Raw genomic sequence first — 22,080 nt, 5'->3', positions numbered from 1 at the left:
GGATATATACACAGGATATACTTTATTGAGAAAGAAAGGACACATTAAAATCATCATGAGTATCTATACTTTCATACTAATGAAATTAGTCATAACACATGTTCAACATATATAAAAAAATAATTTAAAAATAAAAATAAATGAAATTGTGCAAAATTCAGCTTAATATTGCATAAATAAAGTTTACCATTTGAACATAAGCAGCAACAATAAATTGGCAACAAAAACGGGAATTTTCTGTGCAATTATTCAAACTTTAAAACCAGATGTATTCAAAAGGACACATTGTGAAGCTCACTGCAGCCCCCTAGTGGACAAAAAGCATCACTACCACCTTACAGTCACCAGCCGCTCCACAAAAACTAAAAAACATTTTGTAGCTGATATTTGAGATAAAAGTGATTCAACTTAACTTCAAATCGGTCCAAATTCAAAAAGATACAAGCAGACTTAAGTCTTGAGGAGTCCACCATCCCTTTAAAACCGAAATTGACACTCAAATAAGTTCCTAAAAAGCACTAAATCCACTCTGTTACCACATATAATGCATCATGTATAATACAGTAAACTATACTGTTAAGGAATGAAACACAAGCAGTGCAATGACTTCCTACCTCTAAACGTTTTATGTCTTAGTAAATGATTGTACATGATAAATATTTGAAATAAATGTCCTTCTTGTACTCATGGCTTCACCACTACATTTCAGCAATCATTTCATCACAGTAGCATTACAACAACTGCAATAGAACCCTATACAGCAGGTTAATGAACCTAAATCAACAAGCAATATGAAGATATTACTAGCGTTGGACTCAACGTTGAACAAACGATTCACTTGAATGTTTAAAACTTCAAAAATATGCATCCAGCCTATCTCCGGGTCCCTCAGCCTTTTTATGATTGATGTCAAATAGAGGTCACACAGCCATGACATTATAAAATACAAAAGACTAATTTCATACTTAGCTTTTGCTGCCACAGTGGAGCCAAATCTGTCAAAAAGCACAAGGTGGACGTTTGCAACGGTAAGAATGAAACTACCCTAAAGTCAAAAAGACTAGAGGCCGCACATGTTAGAAACAAACTGATTTATAACAACATCCTGATCCACGGCCGACACGGTTAGCACGGAAACTTCTGGGCTCTTCTCGGAAAACGTATCTTTGAGTGAACATTATCCAAGCAGTAGAGGCAGAGCCATGAGAAGAAAGGTGTGTCTGTTCCTTTAAAACTCTACAATGAACGTACGATACACTAAACTTCACTACTATGGCAGATTAACAGTTTTAAAAGCACAGTGGAAGAACATACTCAGGGTGAGAATGACACTGATAACAGGTGTGTCAGAGAGGGGGGGGTTGAACTTTGGTTGACTTTTCCTTGAGTGTTCCTTCTTAGGACAGGACGTGATAGTGGTTAGGGTTCATGTCCTGAAGATGACCAGAGAGTGGGAACGCCGCTGCAGAACGATATGACGAAGGTTTAAAGGGTCCCTCATTTAGCATTTAGCACAGGAGATAGGTATCAGGATCCTGATCGTTTCATACCATAAAGAGCAAAATCCACACTGGGCACATACAATCTTTTTCGAAAAAGCCAATTACTATACACGACTCCAAAGAAAAGCCATATTTTGCTGTCTTACTGACAGTTTTCTCATCCTTTTGGGTGAAAAAAAACTTGATTCTTCGCCAACATTTCTCTCCAATAAGCTGAAAGGACAAGTTCATCCTTCAAATGTTTTCTCCAGTAATTTCCAATATCTAAAAGTCGTCTCAGAGAACATCTTGTATCCCCACCAGATCACCAACCAATCAGGGAGGACGTCTACACATCGATGGCCACCCCGTGTTTGGTGGAGATCACGTCCCTGGTCCCTGTTAGGTACATGAGCACAGAACACAGGTGGGGCAGCGTTGCCGTGGTGCTGACGTACAGCCAGTAGGGGAGGGGGGCCGTGTTTCCGAACGGACACACCCACAGGCCGTGGCGCACGGCGTCCCGGACGTGGTGCGTCGCCATGGAGATGAACAGCATCCACGGCAGGGAGCACCAGGCGTCTTTGAGGCGTCCGATCCACATGAGGAAGCGCAGCAAGAGGCAGAGGACGGGGATGATGGAGGAGCAGTGGAGGGGGGGGCGGTGGGGGAGGGAGACGGCCGCCTGGAGGAAGAGGGAGGGAGGGAGTTAAGATAAAGTATCTCTGGATGTACTTCAGCAGAAACACATCATTACAATATCTACTTTGAATTACATTTTTGAAGTGACTGTTATTTTGTAGTTATTGATTGTTGTGATTTGATTTATGTCTTCAATTTGTGCATATGTATAAATGTGTCTGTTGATTGTGTGTATATATATATATATATATATATATATATATATATATACGTTTATATATTGTATTCCTCAGGATTGTGGGAAACGGTATTTCGATCTTTCTGTCTGTACACACAACCTGAAAGATTGACAATAAAGTTGACTTTGACTTGACACACTGTTTTACTGCTAGCCCTTTAGAGTATTTTGTTTAACATATGATAACAAAGTAATTATATAGCATGTCATTAGTATTTTCGTACAAAATCCTACTATACTAAGTTGAAGAACTTCAATAAAAAAGTCAGAGCATTTTTTGCAATAAAAATATAAAAAGTCATCCTATACTTTATTGTAAAGAATTGCTGAATAAGATATTTTCGCCAAAATTCCTATGAATTATATTGCACACTTTCCAAATGTGGTACATTTCTAGTCTTAAACATGCAGAAGAGCCCTCAGCAGGGGGCGGGTCTACCTTGAGTGACAGGGACCCCGCCATATAGAAGTGGTCCAGGTCGATGATGGAGGCCAGCAGGCCGGCCAGCAGCACCTCGTACACGTCACTCTTTTTCCTCAGTCCAATCACCACGGCCCACGACCACAGCCCCACCAATCCGTGCGTGGCGTTGTCCAGGGCGGCGCGCAGCCACAGGTGGTTCTGGATGACGGACAGCTGGAGGCCGTGGTCTGCCACCACACAGAACATGCCGAGGCCTGCCGACGCCAGCAGGGAGGCGGAGCTAAAGGTCTGCAGCAGGGCCTGAGCCTTCTCCGTCTCCACAGCCAGGCTCAGAGGGAGCGGGGCCCCCTCCCCGCCCAGACCCCCCGCCCCCAGCAGGGGGACCGTGTCCAGCTTGGAGTAGAATCCTTGCATATTGACTGATGGCTGAGTGGGCCAATCGTCACTGAGGGTCAGCAAGAGTCAGGTAGCCTGGTGAAGAGAGGGGAAATGTAAGAGGCGAAGAAAAGATGGTTACATAAATGTATATTTGTTTACATATTTACAGTATATGTTTGTAACCCATGTTGTTAAATAACAAAAACATAAACTAGTGAATTTGCCTAATATATATAATATGAATCAAACAAGTGAAATGTCTGTGTGTGCTGCTGCTTCATGCTTGGTACAAAGATACATAACAAAGGCAAGATGTTCTTTATGCTGCTCCAATGACCACAGATTGAGCAATCAAAAGGGCAATCAGGCATAACAACAACCCTACACAATAATACATCACATTCAACTGTATCACTGTTCATGGAGTCTTATAAATCAATATAAATAAGTAATATTTATACAACTGAAGCATTTTAGCACAACAATTAGCACACAAAAATAAACACTGTAAACAGCAGTCCTAGTCTGAATGTCCCTTTTTATTTGTAATAAACATCAATGCCAGTGGTTGAGTAAGTAACTAAGTACATTTATTCAAGCATTTTACTCATTGACATATTTGTACTTTACATAAGTATAGTGGAGTACTATAAGGCTAGAGTATTTATACTTCTACTTGTAGTGGAGTACTTTAAGACCATAGTATTTGTACCTTTTACTTGTAGTGGAGTAATTAAGGACCATAGTATTTGTACTTTTACATGTACAGTAGTGGAATACTATAAGACCATATTATTTGTACTTTTACTTGTAGTGGAATACTATAAGACCATAGTATTGTACTTTTACTTGTAGTAGAGTACTTTAACAGCATATCATTTGTACTTTTACTTGTAGGTGAGTACTATAAGACCAGAGTATTTGTACTTTGACTTGAGTAAATGCCTCATGAAGAACCAGAACAGACCCCAGAGACAGCCTGTCCCTCCTCTGGTTCCTCCCCATCAAACACAGCGTTCATCTGAGAGACATTCCGTGTCTTTAAACCCGGAGGGAACATGGGAATAGGTCTGTGTCTCTCATGCAATACAGAGAAATGTAGGACAGGTCCACGAGCAGTCTCTCTAAGTGCATCTCGAGCTGCAGTCTCTTGCATTTGAAAAAATAAAAACGTGATGTAATGCCCCAGAGTATGAATGTTTAATTAGCTAGCTAGTTATTTCTGTCACCTGCTGTTAGCAACCGGTGTTCTCTGGTGTAACGTCAGCATGGTTAATTAAGCCAATTCCCTTTTTATTCGTTTGATGTTAACAAGACGTTAGTAAATAAAGATATGTTGTATAACCTTTCGTTACAGAGCTACAATATCATCCATCACGATGACAGTAGGTGGGAGCTAACGGCTAACAGTGACAGAGATGCTGCTATGTGTAGGCGGCAGCAGCTGTCACGATTAGCTCTGCTATTTAGTGAATTATACAACATGACATCGTTCGTTTACCATTAAAACGTTTGATTTTAACTGTTTTTCGGTGGTTTAAATGGTTTTATGGTCATTTGTGTCAGCCGGTTGATAAATGTATCGTTACTCACCCCATGCCCTGCATTGGTTATCCGACCGGTCCTCCAGGCTTCACTGTTCTTCTGTGGTGTTTGTGTGAGCAGGCTGCTATGTCGCGTTGCTGCCACCTAGAGGCCATGAGCTGAACAGCAAATGGGGAAATCTATTGTTTTATTTCTTATTAAGACATTTCAGAAAGTATGATGAAGGGGGAAAAAGGGGCAAGTATGAAAGAACACTAACACTGGCAAAAGGATGAGTAAAACAAGTGGTATAAAAGAGTTGACTGTTAATGTTGTTAATGTTGTACTTATATGATTCTGTTTTCTTCAAGGTTGTATCTTCCTGGTCGAATGTACTTATTGTAAGTCGCTTTGGATAAAAGCGTCAATGTAATGTATGACACTTGACATAGCACTCTAGCATCTGGGCTACGTTAAAGAACTTGACACAAATCTTATGTCTAACCTTTAAGTGTTACTTATTTTGATACAAATTGCATTTAAATTGTTTTTCCTCTTCATTGTGATGTAATTCACAAAAGCAAAATGGTTCGGTTAAAGACTTATTCAATAGTGTTTTGCAATGAAGTAGATGGTAGATCATCTGTATTGTTTTGTATTTGAGAACATGTGTTTTAATAACGGCAGAATCATTAGAGCAAGGCATTTACAGAGACACACTACACTCTTAGTGGCTGCAGTTTCTCGGAGCATCACTAGAAGGTGGAAGAGACCACAGAATGGAAACCAATGACTGGGCAATGAACACTGTAAACATCATACTGTAACTAGAGAAGGACATGTTTTAACTGTGTCGGAAAGCAGACACTACACTGTATTGCTAGCATTCAAAGTCATAACATGAAAGAGATGATACATTTTAAAATAAACAGTATTCTCTTCAGCAGTTTCAGGGTCACACAAATGCTATAGTCCATAAAAGGACCAACCCATAACAAACGTTTTTTCCTTAAATGAGTATTTCTATTTTATGAATATGAAATAATGATCATATTAAAACCTTGAGTGGGGGATATTATTGGCTCCCATATTTCAAATGGCAAACTTGCTAATCCTCTAGATAGTGGGTCAGACTTGCCATGCTTTTCAATTTCACCACTGATGTAAAATCCAATTTTGTCTCAAATAAAGATCTAAGATCCTATCAGTTTAATCTCTTTTGATGGGGTGTCTTTAATGAGCTTGTTTGTTTTTGTTGAAAAAGATTTCTCATTAGGGATCCATTTGGAAATTCAAATACAATCAGTGGTTGGATTTTTCTCCGTTTAAGCTGGTTTCCTTTGAAGTTGTATTCAGTGAGATTTGCAAGCGTTTTGCTCATTGTCTGATTGAGCTCCACATTCTTTGATCAACTTTTTATATTCCTGTGCTTTGAATGATGTCCACAGTGTCTTTGTACCTGGAAAGACATGCCTGCCTTTGTTCAGATAACCTTGAAACTAAATTCCCTGATGCACTTCTGAAAAGATTTGTTTTCAGAATCAGAAATGCTCTAAAGCAAAACATATTTGGCATTTTGGTCAGTTCTCTACAAGAGTGATAGGTTCAATGCAATCACGGGAATCACCACTTAAACTCCCAATAAACGACTGTGTGTTTTGTTGTTGAAGGCTGACAAGCAATTGGTGGAGTGATTTGTTGATTTGAGAGGCAAACATCATCAGTATTCCTAGAGCTCACTGCAGGATGTCTGCCAAAAGGTTTTATTTTTTATTAACAGTCCTTTCAGGTCTAATTTTAAATGACAGGTGATGGAGGATACAAGAAGAGTCTGACAATTTGTCACTATATACTTTAACACCGGTGAAGAGTTACTAATGCAGCATGACACACTGATATCCTGCTCCACCTATCCCTTACGCACAGAGCAAAGGAACAGGAGCACCTTGATGGTGGACTTAATTGATTTTCAGGTCACATGAGGACAGAGGAGATATGAAATCAGAGAAGTGGGATATACCATGCATCTGAATTATTCAGCACCATGGAGACAGGCAAAGAGAGAGAGAGAGAGAGAGAGAGAGAGAGAGAGAGAGAGAGAGAGAGAGAGAGAGAGAGAGAGAGAGAGAGAGAGAGAGAGAGAGAGAATGTTTCAGCACCACAGACAGCGCACAGGGAGGGACCCTCTGCAGCCCTCCTGTGGCCAAACTAAGGATTCAATAACACTCCTGAAGCGAATTTATTTTTTATAGGAATAACATTTTAAATGTGTCAGTTTAGATGAATGTATTTTTTCCTTTTCATTTCTTTCAAACACTCATTTTAATACCACTTAATCGAAATGTTTAATTCTCATGCCATTACAGGTAGATTTAAGAGACATTAGAGTTGTCTCTCGTATCGCTTACAGATCATCTTATAAAGTGGCCACTGACACATTTCTAACAGAGGTAGCTACGTGTTGGAAGAATCCAAACACATTTCTCATCAGTGTGTATGGCAACAAAGACCTATGTTTGAACAGATTTTTAGTAAAATAAAGAACACACTGTTGGATAAACAAGAGCACACACGTACAAACCAAGCCAAATGTGTTAATGTATTAATGCAGGGTTCTTTTCAGGACCACCTTAACTGAGAGAGAGACGTGGCAGGGACCCCTTGCTATGTCTCTACATTTATATTAAAACAGGCCAGCAATAATGTCAAGGATGGAATAAATTAACATAATTTTTATGGTGCTCCCAATAAATCATAACGACTAGCCGTAGCTATCTAGATCATGCCACACAGTAATTTAACATAAATGAGCTATAGCGAGGTGGTACAACGGTTAGTTGGTAATAATTAGCTGCTGTGTAAATGAAATAGTTTTTAGGATTAAACAAATGTATCTTTGAGATATTTTCAGTTCCAAAAAACCCCACAGCACCCATGAGTTAATATGTGGTATTAAAACGAGTGAAATAACTCTCCAAAAAAAGCATGGAGTGAAAGTATATGTGCGTTGATCCACTGTGAATGGAGACACTGAGTGAAAAACACACATAGCAAACAGTGATGGAGAGCGAGATAGAGAGGCAGCGAGTGTTTAAAGGGGGGGGCCGGATTGAGAGAGAGGGGAGATGGTGTCATTCAGCCGGTTATCAGGGAAAGGTCAAGCTGGTCATTAGAGCAGAACGACGTTGTTGGAACTGACAGGCTCTGAGTGGCATTTCCCCCCCCCCCCCACACACACACACACACACACACACACACACACACACACACACACACACACACACACACACACACACACACACACACACACACACACACACACACACACACACACACACACACACACACACACACACACACACACACACACACACACACACACACACACACACACACACACACACACACACACACACACACACACACACACACACACACGGGGAGCATGTTGAAATATCCACTGAAGTTCCTATTATGCTATTTATGAGCCATAAAGTAAAGACGTTTTTTCAATCAGATTCGTTACAAGACATAGGACAAGAATTACAATGCAAAACGTGTCTTCACTTGTCTTAACCCTCCTTGTTCATGTCATGCCCCGTCATTTTAAATAGTAATTGGGTTCTCATCGACACGGGACGGGCCAGTACAAGCAAGGAGAGAAAGGAGAGAGTAATGAATGCGATGCCCACAGCTGCAGATACACTCCCGTCTGCACACAGAGGACTCCAGCTGACAGCTGTTAGATGGTGTATTGATTTGTCCTCGCGCTCCACGTCAGCCTTCCAGGACTTGTCAGAATATTGGAAAAAAGAGAGCTCGAAAGAAGGAAGAGAGACCGTGAGGCAGATTAATGAGGGGAGGGAGGCACTGAGAGCGGGAGCTAAAGGTCAAAAGGAGAGTTGGGAACCACCGTATAGCTCCTTTGTTCTCATTTCCAAGTGTAATGTGAGGGCTGAATGTTGACACTGCGTTAATTTGGGAAAGTGAACGGCCTGGATCTGAACAAGGGGGTGTGAGGTAATAAACACCTGCAGCTAGATGATCACCAACTCTTAAACTAAACCCCCTTAAGCCTCAATTCTTTAGGAGAGAAAAACACATTTAGCTTACAGTAAGATTGTAAATATCCAAGAGGCACATGTCCAGGTAGTCAGGTGAAGAATCTGCAGTTTTTCTTTTTACCTTTTGAAAATATATCTGCCCATTAAATGGCTGTTTCCAGAAAAGACATGTAGTATGTCTCAATAAATAGTATGTCGAATTGGCCAACATAACAGCGTGCTTTTCTGACCCACAATGCTCTGCAGAGCGGAAGATGCATCACATCGATTGGAGGCTCGGAGATCAGAGGCAGATGATATGACGAATGTACAGTATGAGCACGAGGGTCAAAGTTCAAGGCGCGGTGTAATGATGAAGTAGTATGTCCGAATTGTACACACAAAGTACAGTATAAGTACTTTGCAGAGCCAGCTGCTGTTTGTACTTAAAGTGAAAAGTATACAGTTTAATTTCAACCCTTACTTATACACTTATTATAGTTGCGTAAATCAGTGCTTTTCTCAGTTAGCATCTGTATGCACTACCTGAGACTGTTAAAGGTCCCCTATGTTACTCTTCTTCATCAATAAATTATAGGTCTCAGATATATACAAAACATGTCTCTGAAGTGTTTGGCTCCAAATACCAAACAGATCTTGCATTGTAGCATGCCATAAACCCCTATTTAAAAAGTGCTGATTCTGTGTCTGTAGCTTTAAATGCTAATGAGCTGCTGTTGGCCACGCCCCTCTGTGAAGTGATTGGTTAAAAAACCACAATGGTGCTCTAGGAGGAGATTCAGGAGATAAGCTGGGCGGGTGTTACCTTGGTTGGTGATTGGCGAATGGTTGCCCAACCCAAACAAGTGTTGTGATGTCACAATGTGGCCAAATCTGATTGGTTCATTTTCAGACAGGTTTTTAAATAGATGGATCAGGAGGAAAACATTTACTTTGCATAATAGGTGACCTCTAAAAGATGTGGCATAAGGAAATCAATGGTTATATTGTGAAGAGAAGCATCCCACCCAAACCATACTATAGCCAAAGTGAGGCAGAATTTAGGAATAAATGCAAATGGAAATATACTTACTGTATCTCTTTAAAAATATTGCCTTTTAACCCCTCCATTGACACCTGACCTTCATCTAGCGTTGTCAGGAGATAATACTCTGGACCACACGGTGAAATAACAGCAGCCATGTTGCGTTCACAGTACATCGGTTCAGAAGGAGAAATGAGTGTGAGGCCAGTGTGTCATCATTTATTGTGAAATGGTCACATTTAATGGTTGAAACCTGTCATTGTATATACATCTATAAAAAAGACCCCGCAGGTACAGGTTACGACATTCTACTGCTAATACATACATTATTATTATAATTAAATAATAAACTTTTTGTTCAATGTTAAAGTTACATATCATAGTTTACAAAATAGGATCAAGGAGAATTAAGCCATTATGAATATCTGAGAGAAAAAAAACTAAAATCCTATATGTGTCTTGGTATTATTTGTCCATAAGATAAAAAAATACAATAACACACATCAATATTCCTTTTTGAATAACATAAGAATCAACTGGTGATATTGGCTACTGGAAACTGCGATGTTGGTCGGAATTTAGAAAGCAAACTGTTTTGGGTTATTGTATTTTACAGCACGGAGCAGAATGGGAAACCAACGAAGCTCGTATAAACGTCTTCGCCGTCCAACTGAAACAAATGTGTGGGCGATAAGATTTGTTCAGTCTCAAATCCAGGTCCTCTTTGCCAGTCGCTGAAAGCAGGGTGTAAAGCTAATTGTCTAAATACGCCACACTACGTTACTGAATTCTTCAAAGTGTTTAGTCCCCGTGTCGGAAAAAAACGTCTCTCTCCGTCAGCTTGATTCGGTCGTCAGCAGATTCAGAGTCAGATTGAGTGTCCATGTGGCTTCTTTAATGTTAAATGGTACTTTTTAGTGGGGTTTCCTCTGACTCGTCCAAAGTAGCGTTTTAAGTGGGACATCAATCGCGTAACTTCCAGGTTTTTGAACCCACGATGAAGGCAGACACAGGCTTCAGGAAGCTCAGTGAGTTGTTTGGGATCCATTATGTCAAGTGAGGGGGGGGGGGTGGGTGAAGTTGAGTCTTTGGCATGATGACTTAGCTGTATGGGGGCTGCTACGTTGCTATACACACAAACACACGCACGAATGCTCGATATATGTGTGTGTTTGTCTGTACGGTGCTGCAATTTGAGAACAAAAGGGTGAAAATGAATTTATGACGAATAATAAAAAAGGAGATATTTTTTGTCGTGTTGTTTTTTCTTGCTCTGAATTCCCAAATAAAGTCTGCTGTGGCCCGTCAGAGCCACCAGGGGGAAATATAAGACTGTTTATGCTGATATCGCTGCTCCTGCTGCTGCTGCTGCTGCTGTTGATGAAGCCGCTTTCAAAAGTTCCTCTGAAGAATTTCTTTGTCACCATTTATCAAAAAATGCTCCATGGCATTATCATCGTCTGGTTTCATGTCTAAGTAATCTCGGTGAGTAACTGCGTGATGGACAGAAATGATCAATGCACTGTATCCTTGAAACATGTGCAAAATAGAAAAAAGACACGCCTCCTCCTCCTCCTCCTCCTCCTCCTCCTCTTTCTCTTCCTCCTCCTCCTCCCGTCAGGAATGATGACATTCACATCTGGGGATAAAGACACACAAATTAGGCACATTATCAAAACAACACATTTCTTTCAGAACAATCAAAATCAATATCAGAATTTGTTTTATACATCCAGATGTGCTTTGGTGCAAGCATTAACACAGTAAGAGAAGACAGGTCCGGCCCCTTAGCCTATCACGTACAATGTGTTGGGAGTTATAGCCAATAGAAAAGCCAGTGTGACATAGTGATGCCATTATGTTATAGAAGTAAAAAAAGTCGGCCATAGGAGTCATTTTTCCCTCTGGAGAGAAATTTGAGACTTTAAGTTTAGCAGACCATTTACATGCACTAAAACAAGAAGTCCCAAAATCATAATCTCTTTAATCTGTCTGCCACTTTGTATGACTGTCCAGGAAAAAAGTAGGCACACAGGAAACACAACAACTAATGTTGAACGAGACCAGGAAGAGGATAACACTTTGTTTTTCCCCAGTAGCTATACCCAGTTATCGAAGAGAATAAATGTGTTTAAAGGACAAGGGAACAATCAAACGTGTCCGGTGATGATGATGTTTGCTCGGAGGAAAAATGGAAAGCCGCCCGGGTAAAATACCACCGTGAAGCGCTAGAGGGGGAGAACTTAAGAAGTCTGTTTGCACCATGCAAGAAGCTTACGGCCCGTCTACACTACAGGCATCAAAAAATGCTTTCAACGCTTCGCCCATTCACTTGAATGAGGTGACGTAGAAGATTTTTAATCTTGGCCGAACTGCATTGTGGGGAGCATGGCATGGCTTTGCAAGCATCACGAGCATCTATCGGCATCAAAAGTTGAACAATGTTCAACTTTTGAGGCTCGATGCTTGGCATCAGCCAATCAAATCCCGTTTATGCAAATCCCGCCAGTGCAAGCGCAGCCAATCAAACCGCGTGCAAGCTGGGAGAGCCAGACCGCAGTTCATTTCCTCATATTCCAAACGAGATATTACGCTAGCAAATCACCCGGTTCTTTACGACCGGAACTATTTACCGGGATACAAACCGGAGGAACCAGGCATGGAGGGAGGTGGCAGAGACAGAGGGTGAAACTGGTTGGTTTTTCGCCTGTTTGGAGAGTTTATATCCAGTTTACTTCGTTTTAACATTGCTATTGCTTTGTATGTCGGGGGCGGGAGATTCATGTGATTGGTTGTTGGTCGCAAAAGATCGCCAAGCTTCAGACACGCCCAGCTTCAAGATTTTTTGATGCCTTTAGTGTAGACGGGCCGTTATAGACATGTCTCTTTAGTCTGTTACTATGCATTGTATTTCACTAACAAAGTGTTTTATATTTTTTTGTAAAATCGTAACACGTAAAGTAGATGGTAACTTCAGCTGTCAGATAAATGTAGTGGAGTACAAAGGAGAATATATAGTTGAATAGCATTCTAAAGTAGCGTTGGCCTGTATCACAAAACACTAATACTGTGTATAAACAGCACATAACAGATGGACTGCCTGTAGTAAAGGGTACGGGTGGACAATTGGCCTAAATGTGCCATATTCCTCCAACTGAACCTGGCTGCCTCATCCTGCACTGGCTCGTCCAGCAGCAGGTGTTCAGGGGGGGGGGGGGGTATGGTAGCCATGGTAACGCCGTTTGGTTTACGTGTTATTACAGTGGTGCTGTTTGGCAGTAAGGTGCAAACATCCCTACTTGTTTGCACACCTTTCACAGTGAGTTTGGTTGTGATGCAGAACTTTGAGCTTTTCAGCATTCACAGTCCACATCTCCTTCAGGAGTCGTACCATTACAGCATGATTCACACAGTTAAAGGTGTGAAATTAATGAAATGCGACAGCTTCGGATTGGATTTTTACCTCAATCACTTCAGGGGGTTGTGCAGAAAAATATGAAGAAAAATGCCCCGCTGGGTCATAAAACAAACTCGCCCAATCACTGTTGCTCTTGTTCCATTAAACACCGTGCACTAGAGTTCAATAGACATGCATCGACTTGCCAATATGTGACTGAATGACTGAGTCCATGATCAATTCAAAGGGGCTGTAGACTCACTAACCAAAGTTGGTGTTTGTGTAAGTGTGTGTGTGTGTGTGTGTGTGTGTGTGTGTGTGTGTGTGTGTGTGTGTGTGTGTGTGTGTGTGAGTGTGTGTGTGTGTGTGAGTGTGTGTGTGTGTGTGAGTGTGTGTGTGTGCTCACCACATGAACAGCAGCAGCATTCCTAGCAGCAAAGGGGAGAAGTGTGTGAGGAGCCTGCTGGCGCCGCCCACTGGTTGCCCGGCCTTCTGTGGAGCGTTGGAGGACGGGATGGGGGAGGTCTTAGCTTCTGGAGGAAAACAGACAACACAATAAACCTTACTGAGCATATTTTTTTAATGAGCTCCATAAAATCCTTACTTTCATTTTTCCTATTTCGTTTTTTCGGTCATACAGTGTTGCACAATCGTTTTCGTTCCTACGGGGAGAAGCGCCTACAACGTCGTTTTGATGAATGGACACTGAAAAGCGCTCATCGCAGCAGGAAGAAGCAAACAGAAAGGAATATGCGGCGCGGAGTGGAATCAATTCTAATCTGCAAACACAATCAATATAGGACTTGTCGAGGCAGTTATGAAGTGAGCCGGACAACAAAAAAAGAAGAAAATCTCATTCATACTGAAGCCGCGGGGAAACAGAAAGGAGAGAGGGACAGAGACGGAGCCAAACAGATAGACGGATAAATGTGGAGACGGAAATTCGAAAAGGGAGGATGAGGTGGAAACCCTGAGGGAAAGGAGGCAGCGAGTGGAGGTTGATACAGTTAGAAAGGAGGGAATGTGCAACTGTGGCAGTTAATATACTGCTGATAAGACACAGTGATATGGACACATCTACACACCTGTAACACATGCTGTCTATTTAGATCATACAGCACATCACCAAAGCAACCCATTCCTGTATGAGAACAACAACTGAGGCCTGGGAAATCCCACAACAATAAAACAAATAATACAGAATACTAATTGTAATAAGAAATAATATTACAAATAAATAATAATAATCATTTAAATGTGTAAGGATTTGAAAAAACAAACAAATAATAATAATAATAATAGTAACCACAAAGTTCACAAATTGAGGATTGGAAAAAATGTAAAAATAAAATAAGAATAATTAAAAGAGACAGTAAAAAGTGGCTTGTATATTTCTAGCCCATACGGGTATCTTGAAAAGTGTGTAAAGGCTCTGCTTGTGGCAGCCGTAAATAAGCTGAACATGTGCTTAAGCTGTTCTCAGTGCTTTAGTTTAACATAGCTTGACAAATAAAAACATCACAGGGTTTAGGGCTTTCTAAAACAGGGATATAGCTACAGCTGCTCAGTAGATATTCACTCCTGCAGTCTGGAACCGGCAGCATTTCTGTTACTGGAGAGTGAATATGATTCCCCTCTCCTTCTAATTAATGACCTTTTTGAAGTACGGTGTTGGAAGTGGGGAAGAAGCAGCCAGGTGTGAAATAGCCAGAGAAAGAGAAAGAGAGAGAACTAGGACACACTAAACATGTTCAGCAGCACACTGCATTACAGTCCTGCCTGCAGAAAAACAATTTGCTTTGGAGTGGATGGAGGAACACAAAATTATGCAGACATAATGTGACGGAGGCGAGAAGAGACAGTTGTGGCTGCAGGTTGATGTAACAAGGTAGTTTAGGACAGGGAGACAAGACAGTGAGGAGGAGAGAAGAGCGAACGTACAACAGTTGGAGAAGAACAGAACAGAAACACAGGAGAGGAGAGAAGGATCAGGAAGGTTGAGAAGTAGCCTTCCCTGGCCCCTTAGTGATATCTAAATGCACCCTGGGAGTTGTAGTTCCTTGAGGCCTGATATGGTTTCTGATCACAGGCTTGAACCTTTTCATTTTTTGTTGCAGAAATATAGGTTTGTTCTAACCGGATACCAAGTGTTTATACTGCTATGCCTTTTTTGTTTGTTGATAATCTCTAAAATAAATGTTCTAATAAACTTCTGTTGTGTGATTATAAAGAGTTTGTTGATCAGAATAAGAAGTAGGTTGGGCCAATTTGATGCAAGATGGTGTAGTAAAAAGACCTTCTTCATCTCTTTAATGGAGCAGAGGCTTCATTGGAAGTAGACGGCATCATACTCTTTCAATTGCACTTTCACATTTTGACTTCAATAATTAGACCAAGGTTTTTATCTCAGCAAAGAGTTGAAATTTAAAATGTGCATAAAAACAGGCAGATCCAACCCTGATAGCTGATATAAAATCTCACATTTTATATTGTCTTATGTCGAATTATTGTCCTAGTAAGTCATGGTTTTCCTTATGAATTGGAGCCGGCATGCAGCAGAAAAGGACCTTTACATTTAGACTTGGTGCTTTCTGCTTATTAAGCAGAAACGTAGCATTTATAAATAGATCGGGACAAGAAGGATATAAGAAGCGATATCTAGTGGTGCTAGACGGTGTCCACTTTCTGTCTCACAGGGGGGGCGAGGCAGAAACCTATATCTGAGATGGTGGCAGCTCTAAGGATGGCTGCTACTTTTTAAAGCCTCAACTATATCTGCCTTTTTTTACTTCCTGGAATGTGGTTGCCGAGCGATGGTCCAATCACTGAGGATGGGATTTAGAAAAAAAGTCGGCCGTCTGTCACTGGGCTATCCTTTTGATGTGAAATGAGGCTGTTGATGCCAGGAAGCAGAACTGGCCCGTAAGTGCAACTCCCCATGAGGTACGTGCGACCTGTTCTCGCTGATGCATGAACACAGAAAAAACAGGAACAAAAAAAAAATAGAAGGAGGAGGAAATGTGGCAGAGGCAAGACGGAGAGGAAATGTAGAAAGGGAAAGCGTGTTTGGACTGTGAGCTACACAATCAATAAGTCAGAGGAAGTGTGTTCAGCTCCTATTCAACAGAGAAATATTGGTCAGTTTGTAGATCAAGCCGGTCCGCTGCAAATAAAGCTGAACTACATTTTGGGTGATTATCGCTCGAGGTGTGGACAGGAAGTAAAATATCATCCTTGTTTTCCTTGTTTGAAATACAATCGTTCCAATAAGAGAGTGGGGTTATGTATATTTTTCTTTTTATGGACATAAAAACAGGTATCTTAAACACCAGAGGGATACAACACATGGACAGTAAATCTACAACCAACCCTGAAGTCCCTTTGAGAACACTGGTTGATCAATAGATGGGGAATTGAGATGAAAAGAGAAAGAGAGACCTAGAAAATAAGATAGAAGGAGAGAAGAGATCATGAAGAGAGGGAAGGGAAGCAGAGAAGCCCCAGCTGGATCGAGAGGAGGCATGAGGTGAATCCCAATAACCTCCTCTGCTTTCCTCCAGAACAAGCATAATGCACTGTGTACCGAGGTTAATGTGGGTGTGTGTGTGTGTCATCAGAGGGAGGTCGTGTGTATAGTGTGTAGCACCGTTTCTATGTGTGTTTTTGTGTTAGAGCATGCTTCTGTTTGTGTGTCTCTAGCACCCGTTCAGCATTGACTGTGATGGCCAGTAAGCAGTGCCACTCATGACCCACAGGTGTCACTGGTGGACTATAAAACTGTTGAGAAACGTCAATGGAAGGGAGAAGGAAACAGGTAGACGGAGATTAACTCTTTTAAATGTTTCAAATTGGGTTGATAATGTCAGTAATAGTTTTAAGATGGCTCTTCTCCCCTTTGCCAGTCTTAAGTAAAAGACATTTTTCTGAATTGAGACTCAAGTGGCTCTATCAATATGTGGACATGCAATAGTGTTGGTCCAATCATAAATTAGGGGAATTCTTTGTTTGTGTGCAACGTTTTTACTTTGATAGTTACCTGATAACTTGAAATACAAGATGCAAAAGCATACTTTTTGTCAGCATTGATTTGTGTATTTGAAGCCTAAACATCTCAACTAATCAAGAGATTAGGTCAGCATGTATGTGGCATCAAAGGCAAATTAGGGCCACAAAAAAATCCAAAAGTTTGATGAACAGTATTTTTTTAGTTGTAGATTGGTGGGTTATTATTATTATTATTATTATTATTATTATTGGTGGTTTAGTTGTAGATTGGTGGGTCTGTTATCTGTCTCTATATATTTTACATCGACAGGACATTTTAAGAGCAACATAATCTGCTCCACTGTTTGAAGGCTTGATGCAATGATGTAGGAGTGCACTTAGGGTTGAGTTACGTACACTGTGACATCACAACAGGGCGTGGTTACAGGTGCAAAAGCACAAAAGCTCATTTTGCACTGTTGTTTCTAAATACTACAACACAAAGGGTTTGATAGCCTGATATGCAACTGGTGATTGTGTAGATTAGCACTCATATTCAGCGTTTATTCATTTACATGGTATCCTTCCATCTGTTATTTGCTATTCCAGCGCCCTGGAAGATGGATGTTTTGTTATTCGGGGATCATTGGTGATGCGTTTAAGGATTTCAATTAGAGAAGAGAGCAGTCCTTGCCAACGAGTTCATTCCCAGAGATAGTTTTGTGTGTATGTGTGTCAAGGGAAACACAGAATACAGTAATGCAGAATTCAAATCTAGAAAGTGTGGAGCTGTTATATTGTAAAAACGAGCCAGTCTGGGGCTGCAGGAGGGACGTGAGCATTTTTTAAAAGAAGGCACAGTTTCCCTGAGGCTGCTTTCGGGCGCTCAGGTTGATGTGTGTCTGGAAGCTCCTGGATCTTGTAGCATAAGCTGTGATAAAAGTTTAAGGCTATCAAACGCTTATAGTCTGCTCAATTTAATGATAAAGAAAGTTATTAACAAAACTTAATTTCATACCTAACTGATTCGGGAAATATACTGCGTGACTGCCGTGGGCACAAAGAACAATGATGAAAACATTATAGGAATATTAACAGCATAATTATTTCTTCACCTGATGAACTACAAGACTGATAAAAACCAAACAGCAGTAAAGGAATACTATTTTAATATTTCTACATATATAAAGTCTCACAGTGTAAGCCCGTGGTAACTCTATCTCTCTTTTTGAGCTTACTTAAGTAAGGATATCATTAACTATTCATGACAAGCCATCTCAATAGATACACATACACAAGGCTGCTGTTAGGGCGGGAACTTATTTGCATTTCACCTTTTTCTTATCTTAACTCTACCCTAATGTGAACCTTGTAGCTACATTAGCATCCAGTGGCAGCCACCACCTTTGTCCAGAGGGAAATATATCTCAACAACTTTTGGGTGGGTTGCCATAACATTTGGAAAAACATGAATTGTTCCCAGAGGATGAATCCTTTTCCTTCCAAACCCACCAGCATCCTTTTCACTCGTCCAGTAAAACATCTTACCATGGATGGATGGACACTAGGGATGTAACGATACCAAAAACTCACGGTACGATAATATCGCGATAACAAGTCCACGGTACGGTATTTATCGCGATATTGAATAATAAAGGGAAGAAGAAAGAAAATCTGAATTTTTTTTTTTCAATAAAACATTTTTTTACTCGGAAAATGTTTTTTTATTACATAATAAATCTGATTTTTACAGCCTTTTTGTAGGATAGCAGTATTTTAAAGTGTCAAAAACAAAGTGACAGTAACAGACTGGAACAAGAAAACCAGTGTTTTTTTACCTACTAGTACTACCAAACAAAGTAAGCATTTTCTTTATGCCACTGCATCTCACAAATAAACAAGGACATTTAATAATCAGACCCTGCAATAAAATAAATCAAGTTTCACTTTAGTTTTTCAAGTAACTCAACTCAAAGATGAGAGATTATGACGGATATTTTATGATCCTGTCTGTCGAAATGACGGACAGCGAAAAAGTCTAACGCCAGGCTTATTGACAGGGCGAGATATAAATATATGGTTGATACTTGTCAATGTCTCTAGGTGTGTAAATGTAGCCCTGTAAATACGATGTCCTTTTGTGTTATCTGTTGTTTCATTTTCATGTTGTAACCTACTTGCTGCCATGTTAGAGAGGTCTCTCTTGAAAAAGAGATCGATGATCTCAATGGGACCACCTGGTTAAATAAAGGTTTAAAAAAAAAAAAAGTGTTTACAAAAAATAATATATTTATTTTTTATTATTTTTTGTTGAAAATCGCGGTAGATTTTGTCAGTCTTACGACGGTATTGGGAAGTTTATTTACCGCGATACCGCGATATTCGGTATATCGTTACATCCCTAATGGACACCCAATTTTGGTTTTAAAACAATGTATTTGGTCATCTCATTTACATTTTCTCTCGTGCCCCCATGATATTTACATTCATAATGCCCCCAGGACAGATTGGTGTCCAATAATTAGGTACATGACCAAATACCTGCATATCTAATGTCATCCCCATCATTATACATTAAACTCAACGGTCCTAATTAGCTACTGTTTGAGTGCTAACATGCTAAATCAAGATGGTGTACATGAGACCTGCTTAGCATCAGCTAACATGGTTGTAGTTTCTGGCTGTTGTTCCTTTACCGTTCATGGGGTCATGACCTTTGAACTTGTTATTTTATGTATACACAGGAAATTTGTATTCATAAATTAACATATACTGTGTTTGTGTAAAGTGGATTTGCTTTACGCTTGGGAAAATCACTGAAAGCTCAACTCAACAAATGGATTAGAAAATGTTTTCAGAAATCCTGATGAATGAAAGGTACAGGCTTTAACTGAGGCTGTTACATACCGGTAGTATAGTCCACTTCAGTTGTGGAAGTGATCGGCAGAGGATCTTCAATCCAAGGTGTAGCATGGACGGCAACGCTCCAGTCGCTCCATGTTCCGATCTCTGTGTCCTTGGCGGCCACCTGTTGAACACAATGTAATTGGTACATTTTAAGCATCTAATAAAAACTCTTCTATACATTTTTAAAGTTCGAAGTATGTGTCAGTCAGCTAAAAGGAGATGTTACCTGGATGATATATTCCTTCCCAGCAATGGCATCGGTGATGGTGTGGGAGGTGCTGTCAGACAGCTCCACCTAGAGAGCCAATAAAAGAGAGTAGGTGGTCAGTTTACATCAGGTAAATGCACACTTTGGTAAGTTTACATACAATCTAGTTATATAGTAGTTAACAAAACAAGCAGATTACTGCACTCCCAATATCTCATGGTGCTAAGGATATGAAATGTTCCACCATAATGAATAATGAAAAGTCCTCTCATGATGTCCTCAGTAACGTTGGGCTGTGAGTCATAATTGATGTGCCCACTATAGAAATGGTAGCCTGAGCCTTTAATGTTTTATGGTTGAGCTGAGCCCTACCGTGTACACTTTTTATTCAGTACTTATTTATTAAGAGCACACCTTTCATTATTATTTTCAGCACACGTCAAGTCAGTTGCTTTACCCGTTTATACTTGCGGCCTCCACACTATACACATACCAACCTTCAGAGAGGCTTGAAAAATATCAGTGGCATAATTGATGATTATTCCAGAGAGCTTTGGGATCAATTCCACGCCATTTTATAACACAATGTAATGCACGGCAACATTTGAAAGCCTTTTGTGCACACTTTAATTTTCAGAGCGCGACACGGAACAAACTAAATGTTTGAGTCACGGGAGTGCATGAGGGAATGATTTGCTGCCTCTCTGTAATTTATGGCTAGTTTTTTTTTTGTGTGTGTGTGTGTGTGTGTGTGTGTGTGTGTTTGTTTGTTTGCCTTCGGCCTGTGTTTAAAGGAAAAATAAGGGATGCTGCTTTTTCTACTCCTGAACTCTTAAATGATTTAGTGACATGCCTGTTGCCTTTTGCAGTCCATCAGTTCAACGAGACACACACGAGCACACACAAACCCACACACACACACACATTAGGTGATTAGGCCTGAGTCTAGAGCAGCAGGGTCTCTGAACAACTAGTATTATAGTGTGCTAACTTCACACATTGTTTATTTATTGTGTGGACTGGATTATGTTTGTGTACTCAAACTCAAATATTGGTTGATAAGCACTTCATTTAAGTATTTTATCAATGCTTGTAAAACATTTTGGAAGAGCAGATAAGGACATGACACACCAGGGTAAAACTACAAAAATAAGTTCTAATAAAACAAACTTTTCCTTTAAGACTTTTGATATATTTAAGGCTGATCAGAAGAGTCTGTCATTTGATTAAATCCCTCCCCCCCCTCACCACCATATAATCTTCGCCAGCCACCAGCTGTAACAGAGCCTCCGATTGGAGTTTCCCTTCAGTTCTTGAGGATGTGCAAATTGAGGCTGATCTGACAAATAACCCCCTCGTACATCCCCTCTTTCACGCTTCCTCAGTCTTCCTGTAATCTGTCCTAAAGTTGACCATGTTGTTTGCCTTCACAGCATCGCTCTGACTCCCCCCCTACACCCCCTCTATCTGTTTGGCCGGAAGTCCAGGCTTTATCAGCCTAACCGAGCGCTTCATTTATAGGCTTAATTTCATTAGTGGAATGCAATGACAATGTCATCCGAGCATGTGTGTGCGTTACATGTTCCCGTTGAGTGCTGTGTGCATATACTTTAGTGTATAAAGTGTGTACATGTGTGCGATAAGAGATGTTTGTGCAGTCTTTGAGGCTAACACTGTTTATAGGAAGTCTAAGAAGCGTAACCAACCATAGCTTCTATCGGCATTCCTTCCTGACTCTAATGTGTTTGTGTGTATGTTTGCATACTAATGTCTATGCCATAAAAGCTTGTGAAATTTCAGCCACACATG

At 40.5% G+C, this 22,080-nt stretch overlaps 2 protein-coding genes across 3 annotated transcripts in view; both read right to left on the bottom strand.

Annotated features, from left to right (window-relative positions):
* Nucleotides 1-7: 7 nt before the first annotated feature.
* tmem267 (transmembrane protein 267) lies at nt 8-4,858 on the bottom strand. Its single transcript, XM_079658960.1, has 3 exons — nt 4,757-4,858; nt 2,801-3,256; nt 8-2,166 (listed from the first exon to the last, which is right to left on the bottom strand). Exons 2-3 carry the CDS (start codon nt 3,197-3,199, stop codon nt 1,831-1,833), a joined length of 735 nt encoding a protein of 244 aa, XP_079515086.1. The 5' UTR covers nt 3,200-3,256; nt 4,757-4,858; the 3' UTR covers nt 8-1,830.
* A 5,122-nt stretch (nt 4,859-9,980) lies between these two features.
* Nucleotides 9,981-22,080, bottom strand: part of cntfr (ciliary neurotrophic factor receptor) — a 221,768-nt gene continuing 209,668 nt past the window's right edge. Inside the window, exons 8-11 of one of the 2 annotated variants that reach the window (XM_079660167.1) lie at nt 20,290-20,358; nt 20,064-20,184; nt 13,579-13,702; nt 9,981-11,414 (exon numbers count right to left, since the gene is read on the bottom strand). In XM_079660167.1, coding sequence (XP_079516293.1) covers nt 11,414; nt 13,579-13,702; nt 20,064-20,184; nt 20,290-20,358 — 315 coding nt within the window. In that variant the 3' untranslated portion in view covers nt 9,981-11,413. Of the gene's footprint in view, nt 11,415-13,578; nt 13,706-20,063; nt 20,185-20,289; nt 20,359-22,080 lie in introns of both variants that reach the window. The other variant, XM_079660166.1, reaches the window with a different exon arrangement.

This window comes from Notothenia rossii (genome assembly GCF_949606895.1).
Source record: "Notothenia rossii genome assembly, chromosome: 11".
NCBI lineage: Eukaryota > Metazoa > Chordata > Actinopteri > Perciformes > Nototheniidae > Notothenia > Notothenia rossii.
This window is presented reverse-complemented; position numbering and strand designations above follow the sequence as displayed.